This window comes from Eurypyga helias, unplaced genomic scaffold (genome assembly GCF_000690775.1).
Source record: "Eurypyga helias isolate BGI_N326 unplaced genomic scaffold, ASM69077v1 scaffold39291, whole genome shotgun sequence".
Lineage (NCBI taxonomy): Eukaryota > Metazoa > Chordata > Aves > Eurypygiformes > Eurypygidae > Eurypyga > Eurypyga helias.
Window position 1 is genome coordinate 27,791 of NW_010229608.1, and position 18,568 is coordinate 46,358.

Sequence of the window (18,568 nt, forward strand, 5' to 3'; positions counted from 1 at the left end):
TCATGGTGTGCAATACTTAATAGTTTATTGCTATTTGAAGATTCATGCTCAGTCTCTATCACTTTAGGTTTACATCTGTTCTAGTTTGCTTTATGACAAGGGAAGAGTAAGAGCAAGAATTCTAAGTGAAAATATTCTTTTACCAACCAGTCAAATGAAGACAATAAAAGTTAGACTTGCAACAACAACAGATGCTCATCCAGGGCAGTAGCTCTCTGGGAGCTAATTACAACAAAGGAACCCAGCTGACAGGTCCTCTTTCCTGGAAAATCTAAACATGCTTTTAGTATTATCTTTAAGGATACTGAATCACTGTGTGTCTTCTCTGTGTCAACGTGCCTGCCTCAGAAATCTCTTCCGGATACAGATACCTCTTAAAACGAACAACTAAAAATACTTGATTCTTCTTTCCCATAATTGGTCACTTCAGAGCTTTGTGTGTCTTCCTCACAGGGGTTTTGAGAGTTATATTCCAATAGCTGCCCTTTAGAATCCTGTTCCCCGTTATAAATGCTTGCCTTCGAACTCAGGGACCTTGGAATTCAGGGAAAGGAGAGGAGAACCTGGACTCCTTTGGAAAGTGTCTTCCCAACTCCAGCCTGTGCCTCATGTCATTAACTTTGTATATTAAGTGTGTGATAGCAAATGCAAAACAGAATCCAACCTTCTCAGTAAGATGCCATTTTCAAATTATTTGTTCAGTATTTGCTTTTGTGGGAGAATCTTCCAGGTAAATAAGTTAGTGGTTCATGAACAAAGACTGTGATAATCCCACAGGTTTTTCCCATAGGGTGGTTTTTGAAGAGCTGGGTTGTGGTGTCCTGCCTGTGTGTTTGTTCTTGTGGTACCTACTTAGTGGGAAGTGAGAGGACATGATGCTCTTACTTATGAGCCATTTGGGGAAGAAAAGGTAGAGGAAGTAAATGTGTATGCACAGAACCTTGATGTTGACTATATCTGGCAAATTAAATGTTCTTTATGGCCCACTGCTCATATTCTGAAGTAAGCCTGCCACTGTTAATGCTCCTACTCTGGGGCAGCTATGTGGATATTACTGTGCTACCCTTTGGAGAAAAGTGTATGAGACAAAATAAATGCTCTGCTTAGTAACCATTAGCATGGTTACCTTTCTGTTGGGAGCACAGCCCATGTTCTCCAGGAAGATAGCACTCAACACTACTCTAGTATGGGAGCAAAGAACAAGGATTAAAAGAAAAGATGGGCACTTCCAAAGCAATGGTGAAGAGGACAAGTCATTCGAGGCTTGCTTTAACGTTCAGATTCAGCATGGAATTCATGCTAAAGGGAACATCTCCGTGACATGACTTGCTTGGAGAATTCAAAGCAGAGGTGGGGCTGGCATGTAACAAAATGCGATGCGTAACCAACAGCATTCCTGTATTGCTCAGCGGCAAAACTGATGCTCAGAATTTTGGAAAGGTCTTGGCAGAGTTTCAGTGAAACACTTCCAGGTCAGAGCCTGGAGCTTGCGAACTTATTTGCATGTGATTTACCAGATTACCCACCCACTTAGAAGCCTAGAGTCAAGTGTTAGTCATGATTGGGCTGATAATAATTATCCTTCTGTTTTACTGGGATGTTTTTAAAGCATGTTTTATATATGGTTGGAGCGTAACTATTACCTTCTATTGTGAGGTACGCAATCTAGACCTAGTGAAAATGGATGGTGATGCTTCCAGGAAGCTAACAGCCGAACTGCCACACTAGGATGGCAGATCATCAGCTAACTGTTTTGGTTTCCTCTTGTGATACAGATGCCCCTGATATTCCCCAAAACCTCAGCTGCGAAACATCCAACTTCCTGATAATAAAATGCACTTGGAAACCAGGCAGACCCAGTGGACTATACGGAAAACGAAGAACGAAGTACAGTTTATTTGAAAGGTAAAACAATGCAGCACTAAAAGGAGTAAAAAGGTAGAACTGGAATATATCCATAGCTGCCTGTGACTTACGGCACCATGGCTGTTTAAATGAGATAATTTCCATTGTTTAGAGCCTAAAATACTTTTCAAGAGTTTGTGGAAGTTGAAACTAAACTAACGTTGGAGAACCGTTGTCTAGCTGTGCAAAATCACAGTGGCAGTTAAGGATGGCTTTTTCCAAAGATTTATGCTCTTATGAACTCATGAAAAAATAAAGTGCTTAGAGTGTCAGGCTGCTGCCAACATGTAGATAAGACCAGAGAGATAGTCACTAATTTTTAATTTTTTTACAAATACAACCTGTGTGAGATCATCTGTCAGACTGAGCTGCTGCTATGCAGGATGACAGAAACTGAGGAACAATTGTAAGACAGGCCATGGGTCATTTCCCAAATGCTGTAGCGAAAATAGCAATAACCCTATACCCATTCTCCTCCCAGCATTGAGAACTGGAAAGCGTAGAGCAGACTAAGTGCATGTTACCTGAAGATCATTGAAAGGGACACTGGCATCAACCACAGAAAGAAGTGAGGACTAATGCCCCACTGCTTTGTCTTGCATTGTAGGCCATGTAAAGTGTTAAAAGGGAAGAATCGTTGTTTTGGAATAGCACTTGCAAATGGTGTTGCTTGGTGGCTGTGATTAGAAGTTAGTGAGGAGTTAACAAAATTACCGTGATGAGAAGGCTGCACCATAATGCCAGAGGAGCAGTCAGGGAAAGGAGCCAGGAGAGGCCTGAGTCACACCAACTGATGGGAAGTGGAGTCTCATGGTGGCTTTGAAAAAAGTCAGAGTCAATGAGGATTGAGTTATGTTCACAGATGCCGTCCAGGACACTAGTGCTAAAAACATCATTGGGTAGGGTGCAAAGAGGTGGACAAAACAGAGGAGGTATTCAAAGGAAAGGAACTCCAGTCACTGGCTGCCCATATTCAGCTCATAAATGAGGATGCAGTTCAGACTTGTTTTGCTTCGCCCAAAGTTGTGAGGAGATGAATGTGATGGATTTCAGGATAAATATTCTTATCCTTGTTCTTAGCCCACACTGAGATAATGAAATAGCGAGTACAGTGTGGAGAGAGCTCAAAGCTCAGCTAGAACACAATAAAAATGCCCAAAGGAAGAAATTAAACTTGTGCTACTTAATGAGAGGTTTACACAGAGTGTAATTAAAGCAACTTCTATATATGTACATAAACACAGATACACACTGCAGATTTCACTCCTAAAGATGAAACCCCTGGTCTTGGCTGTTACCAGACTCTCTCCAATTTAAAAAGGGCTGGGACTAGTGGATGTATCCCAGGAGACAACCCTTAGTTTATATTTGGCAGGACTGACAGAAAGACATAATGTGTCTCAAATTTCCCTAGTTCAGAAGGCAATTAAGAACATTCTTTAAATGCAAATGTATGCTGATCTGAACAAAGATACTTTAAATCAGAATCTTAGTTGTGACTTGTGAGGTGGTTTTACAGGACCTACCTGTTTTCCAGGCTTTTGAGAATTGAGAGGATGGAAATGTTATGCTAGTGGAAGGAGAGTTTCACATGAGAACAGGGCAAGTCATGACTGATGACACTTTAACCTGCCTTCTGGTGTTAGATATGCCTTTGCAATGAAATCATCCTGTAAGCCATTTGTCAGTGAACCCATCCTTCTTTACTGTGTTTACAGTGTAGACTTCTGACTTGCTAGAAATTGTTATTCAAAAATTAAGTTGTTTCTGCTGCTTTTTACTTTGTAGAATATCTGGTAAAAATGTTTCATGTGAAGTCAATGAAATGAACAGAGAGCGTGTCTGTGGCTTTCCAGTACTGGTTGATCAAAAAACCTATGATTTCATATTAGGCGTCTCTAATCCTATTGGGCAGACAGAGTCTTCACTTTTCATTGATTTAACTCAAAGAGGTAAGACTTAAGAATTACAAAGACAAAAAGATACATTCACTGCATTCTAACCATTTGTTTGTTTGGGGTTTGAAGAACTCTGACATGGTATGCTTGTCATTATTTTGCTTTGTTGTCACCCATATTTTGCTGTGTTTGATAATTAGAACTTGAAAATAGCTTAGGACATGTCCTGAGGCAATGATTAGGTGTACAGGGAGATGCCAGATCTCAACAGCAGTGCTACCAGATTGGATACAGTGCTGTGTGGACAAATGCTATTTGTGATCTAATAATTAGCCAACTGCTGTTGATTACCTACATCAGTAATTAAAATTTATGTGTAACATTATGACCTGGAAGTGACCCTGTATTTCAGTGTCTGCTTATAGGGTCAAATATTTTACAGTTTTACAACAACAGGTTTTGGAGCATGAAGAAGTATCAGTAAAAAGTAACAGTGGGATTATTACCTGCTATTGGTAATAGCCGTGATCATGTGGAGTCATGGTTTCTAGAAAGAAATAACTTTCATTAGACTTTCAGTTTAAACAAAGAAATGCAGAGGATGATCACCTTTCTGATGCTGTCTTCCCTGTCCTTTCCCATCTGCCTCCACAACCCCAGCTGAGGCTTCAGGGGTTCCTAATCGTAGGAATTGTAACATGAATTGTAACATGAAGATACTACTTTTTTTTGTCCGTGTCCCAGTTCAACTAGCCTGACATTAGAACTGTCAGAGTAAATTGGCAGGTCCTAGAAAATCATAAGTTGTTTCTGTTCATTATAAATTGGTCTGTTTTGCACCCAGTTGATAGAACTGCTATTTCCTATTTGTTTCCTTTCCTTTTTCCCTCACTGTCTGCTTACTTCCCAACGTAGAATACATACTTCTTAAGGGGAACTGGACCAATTCCAACAATAGAGATTTTTACTTTGATAGCTATGAATAGTAGTACTGAATATTATTGAAAAATGCCATAAGGGAGTTTTGGGGAGCTAGACGGAGCCCTACCCTGTTACATTCTAACTTTCAAAGTCCTTAGAAGGTGAACAAAGTTGAGTGAATTTCATCCGTCACTGTGGTCCTCTGAAGTGACTAATGTTTCACGGTTTTGATGGTCAGTAGGAGGGGAAATGTGTTTCTGTGTCTCCAACTCCTTATCATACGTGGTAGTATGCTCAGCCTTAAGTAAATCTGTTTCCATGTTTGATAGCTGAGAAAAGTGTCAGGAATGAGACCGCTTGCAGGTGCCTACCCAGCACCACCTCTCCTGGTTGCTGGTTGGATCTCTTATTTATCCTTCTGATTCTCTTTGGTCTTTCAAAATCAGATTCCTCTGAACTGTTTTTTTTTTTAACTGCATTTTTTTTTCTTTTTTAAGTTCATCCAAAAACTCCAGAAAAGTTAACTGTTTCTGGGAACAGCTCTACAAGTGTCCATCTGCGTTGGTTTATAAATGGCAGCTTTGCTGAGATCAGGCTTCTGTGTCAAATTGAAGTTAACAGTGGTCACTCTGAGCGAAAACTGGTGAGTGGTGCTTTTAACTGATTTTTTTTTTTTGTTGGTTGGTTGTTTTTTGGGGGGTTGTTTTGTTGTTTGTTTGGCTCAAATGTTAATTTTTTCCACTGAACTGATCACCTTTTGAATTCTTTTCTGTGTAAGAGCTTCATTCTGATCATCTGATTAAATGATTGATGTAGTAATGACTAGTTCATCTACTCAAATCAGAGGAGTTTTGCCCATCTTCATTGCTGCCTGCTTTCCCTTTTTTTTGGTTGTTTTTAAACTAGAGAAAAGTCAAGTTACCCACAATGTTATTTGGTTCTTGGAGAGCATGCTTAGTGCTTTATGCTGACTCATTAGATAACAGTCCTTGTGCTTTTTCTTTTCTGGTGCAAACTGTATTAACACACACATGTTCCAGGATGCGCTGCTGCCCTGCTGACTACCGCAGTGGTTGGTTCAGGTTGCCTTTTGCAGTCCGTAGTTGAATTTCTTTCTTTTTTCTGTTTCCCTCAGAAAACAATTCATTTGCTTGCTGTCAACAATTTTCATGCATGTAGCTGTAATAGGGAGCTGCAAAACCTGCTTGTATGTCAGTGACAGAGAGACAAGATAAGGAAGGATTCTCCCACTCAGTAGGTAATCCCCAGTGAAGACCTTTGCAGCTGGAGAGAAGGTGGAGTTTCTGGGTGCAGCTCAGATTTTCCAGCGTTCGGGCTTCCAGCTGCTGCCCAGCTTTGGTGCTCTGCGTCACTGACTGGAGCTGCATATTTACTCTGCTGACTGTCAGAGAAGCTAAGCATACTAAATTAGACACCACCATCGGATACTGTGCGTAGGTGGTGGGAATATGTCCTCTTTTTCCGAACTGCCTAGTTTAGTGTGCGGTGATGTGTGTCACTGAGGGAAGCCTAATGGCAGAGCTGCGTCTTCAGTTGGCCTGAGATTTATCCCCTCAGTTTTGAGTTTGTGCATTGAGATGGAATATCTCTGACCAGCATGGGTAAGCACATGCTGAATTATCATGTCTTGGTGCACAGAGCCTGAACTTATAATTTGAGCACATTAACCTCAGAGGCTGCTTTTTACAATGCTTGTTTGATTCCAGTATTCTATTCTAGTATTCGCAGTGTTCTGTTACTCGCTGCATTTGGTTGCCTGTTGGGCACAGCCTTCAATAAAGTCACTCAAGACACAGAGGTGATACAGCTAAGACTGACATAATCATTACATACATTGCCTCTAAAGTAATAGCATAGCAGTTAATGCATGCTTTTTAAGAGTATTTTAAAAATACTTTCAAAGCACTTAATGAGCATGGAAGCCGTAAGCTTTTATATTTTCTCTGCAATGACATATGTTTACTATCCAGAGATGCAACGAAGATCACAGATATATTTGGAATTAACAGGAGAAAGAACTGGCTTTCAGATGTACATAACAGCTGTGACAGATGAGCTGTGTTGGATTTTGGTATATAGTCTGAGACGCCATCACCCACAGTTATCTGCATTTCTCTGCTCCCAACAGTTAATGCTTCTGGAGCAGTCAGCAGGGGAAACAAGCACCCGTGTCACCCACTTAACTGCTAAAAAAGTAGGTTTGCAGAGTTCTGCCTCACCAGAGTTATGCTGCTCGAAGCCTGCAGCACATACTTGTTTGTGAACTCTGCTCCCAGGTCAGTCGTCTGGGGCAGTGGGAGATGATAAGGTCTCACGCTGCCACAGCAGTTCAGTTCACTGCACCTGCCTCAGAGCCCGCAGCTACAGATCTTTTGAAACACAGTGAACAGCTTGGTAGAAGCTTTTACAGCCTTGTTATGTTGCCTCTGGTTGCTTAATAAAAAACCTCCAAGAGTTCTCTGTAATAAACAAAAGTAGCTGTGAAATTGTTATTGGGTTTTACATGGCATTCTGAGGATGTTTTCAGAAGCTTTCCCATCCGTATGAGAGATTGTTGGCTCTTTTAAATATTTTTCAAGTTGTCATTTGGCTTTAGAAATGCACAATTAGTTGCATCTTGAAGTCACTTGGAGTCCAGTTTTTGGCAGCTGTGATACACATGTGTTATAATTAGATTCAGTAAAAAATATTCCCAGGCTTAGGGTTTCTTTAAGCAGTCATGAAACTGAAATACTCCCTAGACTTGCACTGTTTTAAGAATTACAGGAGAGACTAGTCCTGTCACAAGAGCTGTGAACAGAGATCAGCTGGCTAACACTTGTACACTATATTTTGAAGGAAAAATGACTGCTTTAGGAAGAAGACTGCATGATAAGCATCTTACTCACACAGGCTGTCTTTAGCATTCTTCCGTGCCGGTGTCTTAGGGAAAAGGCCCAGTTTGGTGTGGAAGTGCAGGGTCTGAATACCAGCAGTGAAATCCTGGCCAGCCTCTGTGCGGATGTGTTGCTGCATGCGGGAGAGAGCGACTGGGAGGGATAGATGGGAAGCAACAGCCTGCTACTGCGCACAGAGATCACCCTGCTGAAGGCTCATCAGTGCTCTCTCCCCTTCTCATGCTTTAGATCTCAAAGGTGCTACCTACTGTCATATTTCAATTTCTGTGCTGTATATGACTTTATTTTGGCAGACCTCTGAAACTTTTTCCTTTGTTCATGGTGATGGCATAGGAAATGTTTTTCTTTTTCATTAATTTATTTGTAAGGTTTGACTGTCGTTTTTTTTTACGCTGTCAGTATTCTGAGGAAAAATACCACCTTTTTAGATGCTGACTTTCAGCATAATATAGGAGAAAAAAATATGTATGTATCATGTCAATTTCCGTAAATTTTTAACAGCACAACGTCTCAATGCCTGGTAGAAAGTTCTCAACTTACACAGCTCAGCTGAACACCTTGCACTCATACACCAAATACCAGTTCAGGGTGCGCTGTTCAGCTGCTGACCACTTCTGGAGATGGAGTGACTGGAGCAGGATAGAGGAGCACACAACATTGGAAGCCCGTGAGTTTATTTAATTCTTTGATGATAAAATACTGAAATTGTGAAGCCATATATTTTAAAATCAGCCATCTGAAAGAACAAACTTCTTAATAAATGGTAAATTGTCTACTGTGCAACTTGGAAAAAAAAACCCAAAACACTCTTTTTATTTTTTCTTAGCTCCTGCAAGAGGACCAGATATCTGGAGAGAAAGAAGTCCTTCTGGGAAAAGTCTAAAAATTTTCTGGAAGGTAGATAGGACACTTAAAATTTTAAAACATTATGTAATGTAACTCTATGAAAAATTATTTCCTTACACATTTATAAATGAGTGAAGTTTATAGTTAATAAATTGGACTGCTTTTCTTAACATTTTACAGAACCATCCATTGAGACAAATATTTTTCCCCTAATGAGAATATTATTAAAGTTTTATAATTTAAACGTTACATTGAGAAACATTTTGTATAAAGAATTAAATTTTTAATGCATTCCAGCTGAAAATTAAAAACTTACAGCTTACATGTTAATTTTCTAAGTCACACTTGAGAAACTGTCTCTTCTGCCTCCTAGTCCTGTACAGTCATCAGACTAGAGCAGGACGTTAAAACTGAAGTGGAAGAAACAAAAGACAACATAGAATAATATTAATTTAATGTGCTCTTTGTCTGTCCATAGCCTTTATCTCTTTCTGAAGCTAATGGAAAAATACTGTCTCATGAAGTGGCCTGCTACCTGCTAGAGACACCACTGGAGTATAAAGAAGTGACTGAACCCTCAAACAGTACTGAGATAAAACTTGGAAAAAATGACTGTGTAATTAGCGTTGTAGCCAAAAATCACGCAGGCTCTTCTCCTCCTTCAAGGATAACAAGTGTGGAACTTCCAAGTGGTGAGTGTTTCCGGCACCTTCAAAGCTTGGGGAACACCTGGGCAAGTTCGTTTATTGAAAAATAAGATAGATGCATGTTTTGTTTGTTTTGCTTGGTTTCTGGTTTATTTCCCTACCAAATCTACTCAGTGTGGGAAGAAAAAAAAATGATGCTTTGCTTTAGGGGTATCATCCCACCAATTAATTGTACTCTCTGCATAAAAGGAGGGTGATAGCATGCAGTCTCCACAGCTATTTGCACTTTTCTGGAGATCTTCCAGGAACAACAGGGATGAGGCTTCAAGGCATTAGTGCCAATCTCAGATGTTTAGGGAGCTCTGTTTATTTCTGTGTGTTCTTGATGAGGCACTGAAAGCTGTTACATGCTTAAGAGAATCAGGGTTATGTTTTGGGGGTGTTGTGTTGCTTTTTAAGGGACAATTACCAGTTCCGTGCCTGTGAGCTCTGCAGGAGTGTTAATTAACAGGACTGGTTGGTAAACGTTGGCATCCTTGTGCTAGGATCCAGTGTTTGAAAAGGAGGTAGGACTTTAGCTTCCCAGTTAAAGCACTGCTCCTCTGGCTCTGGGCTTTTATAAAGGGGAATATCTGAGCCAGATAATGATTTTTTGCTCCTAACACTGAGCCTAGGGAGAAGATAATATTGAGAGTCCATGGTTCCGTGTATGCCAGGAAGAGTGTAATCTCCCAAAGGCCAAAGCTTTAGTTCCAGTTCTGGTCGATGCTCTGCAGGGAGGACAAATGTACCCAGTGACACCTCTGTCTGCTTGTTTGCCAGAAGCAGGTATGGGGCTGCTTACCCTTGCCCACCCAGAGAACAGGTATCACAGTTGCCTGTCTTGCCACTCAGGTTCTAATCAGACAGGACCATCTTTTGCAGGAAGAAATGTGCTTTGACTGAGAGTCGTGGTGAGAGAAAAAGTGAGTTTGTTTCTATGTGAAGGAAAACCATTGCTCTTAATGTTTCTTGTGCTTCTCCTGAACACCGATTTTTGTGGTCCTAGGAGGGGAAAGTAACTGTATGGGACAGTTGAATGAATGAAAATGCCTTTATAGCTGTCACTGCTTCAGCAGTGAAAGAACAAGAGTCAGGGAGGTTTCCCTAATAGGTTTGTGGTGTGGGACTGCTGATGGCAGCTGGGGCTTTGCATTCACTTATAGCTTTCTCTTGGATGTCTGAGGTTCCCTTTGGTGTTACCCAACTTGTACTTGTTGAAGATTTGCTCCCAAGCTGGTGTAGGAATTATCTGAGTCACTGACTGGAGTCACGAAAGATGACTCATTCACTGAACTAGATGACATTTCTGCCCAAACATCTTTTCTGGCTGCTTCCTGTGTACAGTCTGTAAGTGCTTCTAATGTCCGTAAGAGAGCAGTGGCTCTGAAGCTTGAGATCTGCTGGGGCTTCGTGGAAGCTGAAAACAGAAAGGGTACTCTGCATTAATTCATTTGCCACTGTCTCTGAAAAGTGTACTGCAGAGAGTCTGGGCATATAATGGCTGTTACAAGCTCCCCTACCACAGTAGCACTGTAGTGCTAGTAGTAATTTCTACTAGTCTACCTTGCCGCTATAAATACACCACAATGAGCAGTGCTGCCCAGCTTGAACTTCTAGTCATCTGTCTCAGGAAATAAAATTGAGTGTGGTGTATTTAAGCATTTCTTGGAGAGTATGTGATCACTGTCAGTAAAAAGTCCTTCCTGTAAGTAGGAAAATTAAAGCAGCCTAATTAGAAATATGCTTTCTTGGAGCATCCTAGTCAGTTTCACTGGATGCATAATAATTTTTCTTAGGGAAAAATATTGAAAGACTTCTGGAGTTGACTTGCTTTTTTTAATCATGTGTGTCATTCTTGCCATGACCAAGCTAGAAAAGGATTCTACACTTAGCTGTATATTAAGGCTATTTAGAAATACGGTCCTTCGACATTCACAGCACGTCTGTAAGACTGAAGTTTTCACAGCACTGCTTCTTAAAAACTGCCCTTGCATAGTTTATGGCTTTAATAACATGAAATAATACGCTCAATAGGGAGCATAAATGAGAACACTGAAAAAAGAAAAACTGATTGTTTTTACAGATCTGTCACGAGGCCACTGCTGTTGTGGTGGCCTTTGGAAAACATCCCTTAGCTCAGCAGGGTCCCATCTGATGGACAGTCGTGGAGGGAAGCTGCAGGAATCAGAAGTTGTTCCCACATCTGGTCACTTCAAGGGCAGCTAAACCTTTGATAATCAGAGTCAAGAAAAATAGACTAAAGGCAAAGCTTGTTTTTTGGGCGTTTTGGGGTTTTTTATGTACCTTTGATAGGTTGGAGCCTCCACAGAGTTCACCAGGGACTTGACTTTTGCTGTTGGTTCTTGATGAAAAATGGTTGTCTGTTGTCGGGTGAGTGACAGCAAGACACTTTGAAAGAAGCACAAAGCAAACTATTTGATGAAATGACAAAAATTACAGCTGGAGGCTCCTGCCAAATTGGTGTCAAGTCAGATTTGAATGTGACATCTGCTGTAAATCCTTACCTTGCAAAAGTGCTTTCTAAGCCAGTCGTGAGCTGCAGCACTTCTTGTCATCATACTTAAGGCTGGCTGAGCGATTTGCTGCAGGCTACGTCTGATTTCCAGCACTTCAGAAAGCACAGCCGACTGCGCTGCTTCAAATTTCACAGTACCAGGAGCACGCTTCTCGTTCTTAGAAATGACGGTAGTTTATAAAACCTTTGTGCTGTAGCTGGAAGGCTTTCCTCCATCTTCTGCTGGAGATAAGTGTCTGCTCTCTGATGGATTTTTGTGTCATCTTTGTTGCAGACAATGTCAAAACAGATCGCGCCGTGGCAATGGGGAATGGAATTTATATTTCTTGGAATTCTTACCCCAACGTGACCTGTGGCTACATAGTAAAATGGTGTCATTCATCTGGGTCTGAACCCTGTAGCATGGACTGGCAGAAATTTCCTTCAAATGTGACAGATGCAGTGATAAAGTCTGGTAAGTCAGAAATAATTTTTTTTGAGTCTTTCTGGTTGAGAGTCTGAGCACCGAGTGGAATGAGAGCAGCACAGATGCTATAGGTTGAAATTTTTGCATTGCTATGTGCTTGTATATATAAATGAACCCGATCTTGAACTCTGTTTATTTTAATTTCTTACACAGCCTTGCCAAATCCAAATATCAGTCTTGACTTAACTATTATCATCTTATGTTTATTAACTGTTTTGAAATTACCTCTTCTAGCTACACCCAACAACTTCCTAACTCAGCCTAACGCATAATTGTTAATCGAGGGTTTTTGGTTTTATTTGGATTCTGAACATAAACAGTGCTGCTTAGGATGGGGGAAGACTGATCCGTTGTTTTTACATGAGGCAGATTTTTTTTAAAGTGTGACCTCCATGTGTTGGCTTGCTGTCAGCAATTGAAATTTCCTGGAACAGGGTACATTCCAGGTCTCTAGATGCTGGTGGGCAGATCACGAAAATGAAGCTCAGCTGTAGTGGGACTAGTAGGAGCAGAAGAGGAAAGAGAGGACCCAATAAAGCTGTAGGATTTTACTCTGCTGTCTAACAGGGTATATATTTGCTTTTTAGAAACGTTCAGTATATAAAGTCTCCTTTAGAGAAAACAACTTGGAGCTGTTTACATAGGAAAGCTGGGGGGAGAGGGGGGCAATACATGTTTTCCTGCCTGTCATTACAACACTGTATCCACAGTGTTTTTATTTGTGCTGGCTAGAGCTTACTTTTTCTAAGCAGACAATACTGTGTCTGTCCAACAAAGCACAGCTCTAGTCCTGAGCTCTTCCCTGGGATGCTTCTTGCAGCATATTTTAAGAGTAGCCAGGCTGCTAGGGCTGAACTCAAGCTGGCAATTCCAGCTCTGTGCTTAGTTCTGCCAGGAGAATCTCTCAGGCTGGATCTAAACTCTTGCAAAACCCACTTGACTTCTGTAGAGTTTTACAGTAGCGTCTGGTTTAGACAAAATCTTGGAAGTAGTGTACACCTCTTACTTTAGAAAATCCCAGGAAGGGGTAAATTATTTACACATTGTAGTGTCAAACACCTGTGCCTCCACCAAAGACATGTGAAGCAGAAATTTCATGGCTATCTATGTTCTACAGAGTCAGTTCAGGCCAGGAGTTCACTGCTAAAGTGCCGCACTGTCACTTTGAGAGTTCTCTGTATTTCTGTTGTACTGTTGCTGTAATAAGCCTGGGTATTTCAAAATGCATTTGTATTTCTGAGGAGGAGGCAGGATCTACATGGCTGCTGTGGGAGGAAAAGGGGGTTGTTTCTGGTAACTTCAGTTCGTATTTCCCCGTGGAAAGAGCAATTTATGCAATTTGAGTAGATTGTTTGGATCCTATTTGTTTAGAACCAAAATTTCTCTGGGAGCTATATTTGCTTACTGCTTCTGAACTATCTGATGGCATATTTTACAGGAATTACAAGTAGGGATAATATTTACACTTAACACTAGAGTCTAAGACTTTGTAATTTTTTAATATGTATTTATAAAAGTCTGCATCATGTGAAAGCTCAAAGTGAAATATTCTTACAGTGATTATTTCTTGCAGCTCTGTTTAGACCTGGCGTGAGATACGACTTTTCACTGTATGGCTGCAAATCCAGTGGATATCAGTTACTGAAAAACATAACTGGGTATATGAAAGAACTGCGTAAGTGCACTTCATCATTCAGGATCTTTACAAAGTGAATTTAGACTGTGTCTGTTTTTAGCTCAGTGTTCACAGAAGGAGATTGAGACCAGAATCCCCATGTAGTACTACTGACTTCTGCTTGTTCTCTGTATATAATTGTAATACATTTCACCAGACACATCCAGTTCCCAGCAATAATTCTGTGTTTTCCAGCTTGTATGGTGGCACAGGATGTTGCAGAAGTTTGCTCTGAAGACAGTGGTCTTCAGAGTCAGAGGCACTGGCATAATTTGAACCTCAGGACAGTGGTCCCTTCTGCAGGAGAGGAGGCAACTTTTTTTGATCTGTCAAGTCAAAGTAAACTTCAGAGCACATTTGGTACAGCTCTGCAAATATAGAAAATGTTCATAACCTTTCTGTTTAAAAGCACTCCTTAGACCAGAACTAGATCATAAGAGTACAAGACGCTTCGAGAATCATGCTTGTATTCTCTCCCATATCAACCCCACCTGGGTCACGTAACTGCAGTGCGATCCAAGGCTGAGCTTTGCCTGCCTTGAAGATGCATTAGTGGCTGAATGCTTTCTGGTCCCAGGTATCTGAACGTGGTTTTATCCTTTAACATCACAACTCTATTGTACTGTAACTTCAGTGTCCTTTCCACTGAAGTTTAATATGTTTTCTGGTAAAATAGTTTACTTGGAAAACTGAGCTGGTGAAACAATCTGAGCCCTTGGAAATACCATTGTTTATATCATTGCTAAGGTTGCAGGTGAGATTAAAGCAATTTTACCAGAAACTCAACTTTCAGCCATTTATATGTCTAAAAATCCTGAACAGTTTCCCAGGAGGTTTTTCCATATGTGTTCTCCAATCTCAAAGATTGGAAGCTTTCAAGATAAAAGCATAAAGACTTTGGGGCAGTAAAAATGCATTGAACATGCAGAAGAAACTTATGTATTCACTTTGCACAAGAACATAGATTCATTCCAAAACTTCAGATTTGCCTTTGGACAGATAGCCACCAGGACAAAAACAGATGCATTCTTCAGCATGAGTTCAGCACTGGTAGATCACTGCCGAATGTCAGACTAAGTCCCGATGCACATGACCTTACACAGTAGCTGCTGTAAAACTGTCGCGGGGCTACACATATTGGAATAAAGACTTGTGATGCCTGCTGAGAGTAGTTCTTTCAAGCTGAGATAGATTTCCATGATAGGAATGTGGGTTTTGTTTTAATTTGAAGACAAGCTATGAAGTCACAGAGTGAGAGCCTTTAAAAGCTAAGTAATTTGTACGCTCTGAATGCTTATGCAATCTTTTGGGGTTTGTTGCAGGAAGAAGGGTGCTTAATGTATGGGTCTGTAAGAAGGCTGCCTGAGGAGAGATTTTTCTATCAGCTTCTGCTAGTAGATAAACCCACAGTAATTAATAATGAGACTGGCATACTTGTATTACTGTAGTATCACCTGCTAAATCTTTTCAAGTGTTCTTGACAGTGAGGGAAAAGTATTCAGGAAAAAGTTGAAAATGTTAGCCCAGAAATAAAACTGATGAAACACTTACATGGATTCAGCATTTAATGATAAGGCGGTTTCTTACTAGCTTTTTTCTCCATAATTCGCCCTACAGCTCCAAAACGTGCACCAAATTTTACTGTAGAAGAAACTTCTTCAGATTCCATATTGGTAAAATGGGAAGACATTCCTATTGAAGATTGTCAGGGCTTTTTAGAGGGATATCGGCTTTCATTTGCAAAAGGTGAAAAGGATGCTTTAAAGCCGAGACTTTCGGAATCAGGTAAATGAAATCTATGGATTGCAACTTCCTTTCTCAAGCTTTTTTTTTTTTTCCTTCTAATAATTTAATTTCAATTTAAAAGAAAAATGCTTTAATCATAATTCAGTTGAATTACTCACTGGCATGATTGGCCCCTGATATGTGACAAAGGCATTTGAAATAATCAGCTCCTTGTGTGGTTAGCACAGTTGTTTTTTAATATAAGGCAAAAGTCAGAGAAAACCCTGGCTCACTGAGACAGTAAAGTTATGCAGTGACTAAGTGGCAATGTGACACACTGCCCTGTGTACCGATACCCTGGGTAGATGAGACATGGGGGAGGTTACATGTCTATATTTAATTGGGTATATTCTTCCAGTACCCATCTTGTAAGGACATCTCTGTACACATTAACATAAGAGGACAAGCAAGAGTGCAAGAAACTGAAGCCAGTCTGCAGCAGCAACACACTCCTGTACTGTTTTGTGCTGTGTAAGCAAGCAGCATTGCTAGGATTCTTTATTTCAGTTTTCCTTTACACAGACTGTTCTCCAGGTTTCATATGCCGACTTCAAGGAAGTCTTGCCAAAGATGAGGCTGTCATTGTAAATCCTTTCTTACAAAGTTATCCTTTTCTTACTTCCAAATGAACAGGGAATCCAGAACTTAAAATTAAGAATATCACTGACTTAACAAAGAAGTCTTTGAAAATACTTGATCTTCAAGGCAAAACAAGTTACCAACTGGACCTACAAGCCTACACTGCTGGTGGGTTGAGCCCACCAAACAGCCTCTACGTGGTGACAAAGGAGGACTGTAAGTTGAATATCCCTGTTCATTAATATTTTTTAGCAGAGGAGCTGTATAAGGTCTGTAAAGCTGAACTTATTTGTGGGGTTTTTTCCGGGTCCCCTTGAGTAGTTTTGGCGTACGATCTAGTTTTTAATTCATTCAATTGGTTACTTTTTAATACAAAAATTGGTACAGTTCAGGGTGAGAAAATGATCCTTTCCTATTACAGCTACCTTGTAGTTCATGGTAATGTATGCAAGAAAAATAACTTCTAAACTGCTACTAAATATGGTGGAGTTGGAACGTACTCTTCTAAAGTAGCTAGTTGTTTTTTTCAGGTTTCCCATGCTGAATATCTGCTAATACATGGTGGGAAGAAAGACATTGTGGAAATATTTACCAGTTTCAGAATTATAAACAGATGCCTCTCTGCTTTGAGTTTAGTTTTATCAATCCCCTGACAGAAACAAACCCAGAAAGACTATTAGAAAAAGAGAGATAGACTTTGGGGAATGATAATTTAAAAAAAAAAAAGTATTTTATATGAAAGACTAAACACTAGGGTGCAACTAAAATACATGAAAAATCAAACTTCAGGCATTTAACATCAGTGGAGGCAGGCAGTGGGAATGTATCAAAGCTAAACCCTGGGGATTAGAAGCATTGTAAACCATATAAACCATATAAAAACCATGTAAAAGGCAGTGCAGTTTATGCAATAAGTTGTTGGCCTATAAGAGCCATTACCAGAGATCTGGCTGGTTCAAGTAACCTGAAAGTGCAATTGCAGTGCTTACTGACAACAGAATTACAGTGGCAATCAGTCTCGTGTTGCACATGGAGCCTTTTACAACTAAGCAATCAGAAAAGTATCTGCTGATTCCTGCAGTTATCACTGTACTGGTTCAGTTTATGAATGGACTTTTGCCCTTCCAGCAAAGGGGAAGTGTGTGGTACAGGTCACTGCAGATCACTGTTAGATGAGTTTAATGAAACTGTCTCTACTCTGTGGGAATGTCAGAAAAGGCATAAAATTGGCCTGTAACTTTGGATACGTATTTACTGTCTTCTCTTTTTTTTATCCCTCAGCTGTAGGATTAATCATTGCAATTCTCATCCCCGTGGCAGTGGTTGTGCTGCTTGGAGTGGTAGCCAGCATCTTCTGCTACCGAAAGAGGGAATGGTAAATGCCTGCATTCAGTTCTGATCTTTTTCTGGATGTCTTTGCTTCAGTGCTGGAGTCTTCCATTATTTTAGTTACTCTTTGTTTTGCCCAAGTACCCAAAATATCGGTGGGCTTTGTTTAAAGGTAGAAGGTGAGGGAGGAATCGGGTCGGAGAGAGGTCAGAGTGAGGAATGCAAAAAAGGTTTTGCAGGAGCCTGTCTTCCAGCAAGCGGCTTTTATAAATAGTTCCCGAGTGGAAATAAGCTGGCGACATACTGTAATTTGTGAGCCATCCACAAACACTCAGGTAGACATCCCAGCGTTAACTTTTCATAAATGTGGCATATCAAATTACCCAGTTTAAAAAAAAAAAGTTTGCTGTTTTTTCCATTAAATACTCAGTGAAAGTGTAACACACTAAATCTTTGTACCAGATGTCTTCAGTATTCTGAATTAAAGGGAAATGTCCTGACTCCTTTTGTTTATTTACAGTCCATTTCAGGGCTTGGTAACCTTTAAAAGTTTGTTCTTTCCTCTTTGAAGGATTAAAGAAACGTTTTATCCAGAGATCCCAAATCCAGAGAACAGTAAGGCACTGCAGTTTCAGAAGAACATCTGTGAGGTAACCCTCATTTTAAATTTAGTATTTTGAACTGAAGAAAGGTATTGCAAGTAAAGAATTCCTTTCCAAACTTTGAGTCTTTGTTCGAGTTGTAAAAAAACCTATGTGGGGGGTGGTCAGATGCTGTCTAGAGCTTTCAGTTGTTAATGTAGTTACTTGAAGTGTTGGAACTAGCAAAGGACTGCTCCCTCCTCCTGCACTAATGAGAAGTGTCAGTACATGGTAACGATGTGGGAGTAACTACCTGACTTTGTCACAGTGTTACAAGAAGGAGAAAGTGTGGGGAAGCATAAGTGCCATATCCCCCACCTCCTGGTAGACACAGCAGCTGGAACTGGGCATAATGTTTAAACAGCCTTCGGGAATGGCTT

General features: G+C 40.4%; 1 protein-coding gene across 1 annotated transcript in view; it reads left to right on the top strand.

The window, feature by feature from the left end:
* Window positions 1-18,568, top strand: part of LIFR (leukemia inhibitory factor receptor alpha) — a 27,206-nt gene that overhangs the window by 7,578 nt on the left and 1,060 nt on the right. Inside the window, exons 7-18 of the mRNA XM_010160474.1 lie at window positions 1,776-1,905; window positions 3,694-3,857; window positions 5,222-5,367; window positions 8,144-8,309; window positions 8,469-8,539; window positions 8,967-9,180; window positions 11,988-12,167; window positions 13,753-13,854; window positions 15,472-15,639; window positions 16,273-16,434; window positions 17,500-17,593; window positions 18,119-18,197. Of these exons, the coding sequence (XP_010158776.1) occupies window positions 1,776-1,905; window positions 3,694-3,857; window positions 5,222-5,367; window positions 8,144-8,309; window positions 8,469-8,539; window positions 8,967-9,180; window positions 11,988-12,167; window positions 13,753-13,854; window positions 15,472-15,639; window positions 16,273-16,434; window positions 17,500-17,593; window positions 18,119-18,197 (1,676 nt within the window). The remainder of the gene's footprint in view (window positions 1-1,775; window positions 1,906-3,693; window positions 3,858-5,221; window positions 5,368-8,143; window positions 8,310-8,468; window positions 8,540-8,966; window positions 9,181-11,987; window positions 12,168-13,752; window positions 13,855-15,471; window positions 15,640-16,272; window positions 16,435-17,499; window positions 17,594-18,118; window positions 18,198-18,568) is intronic.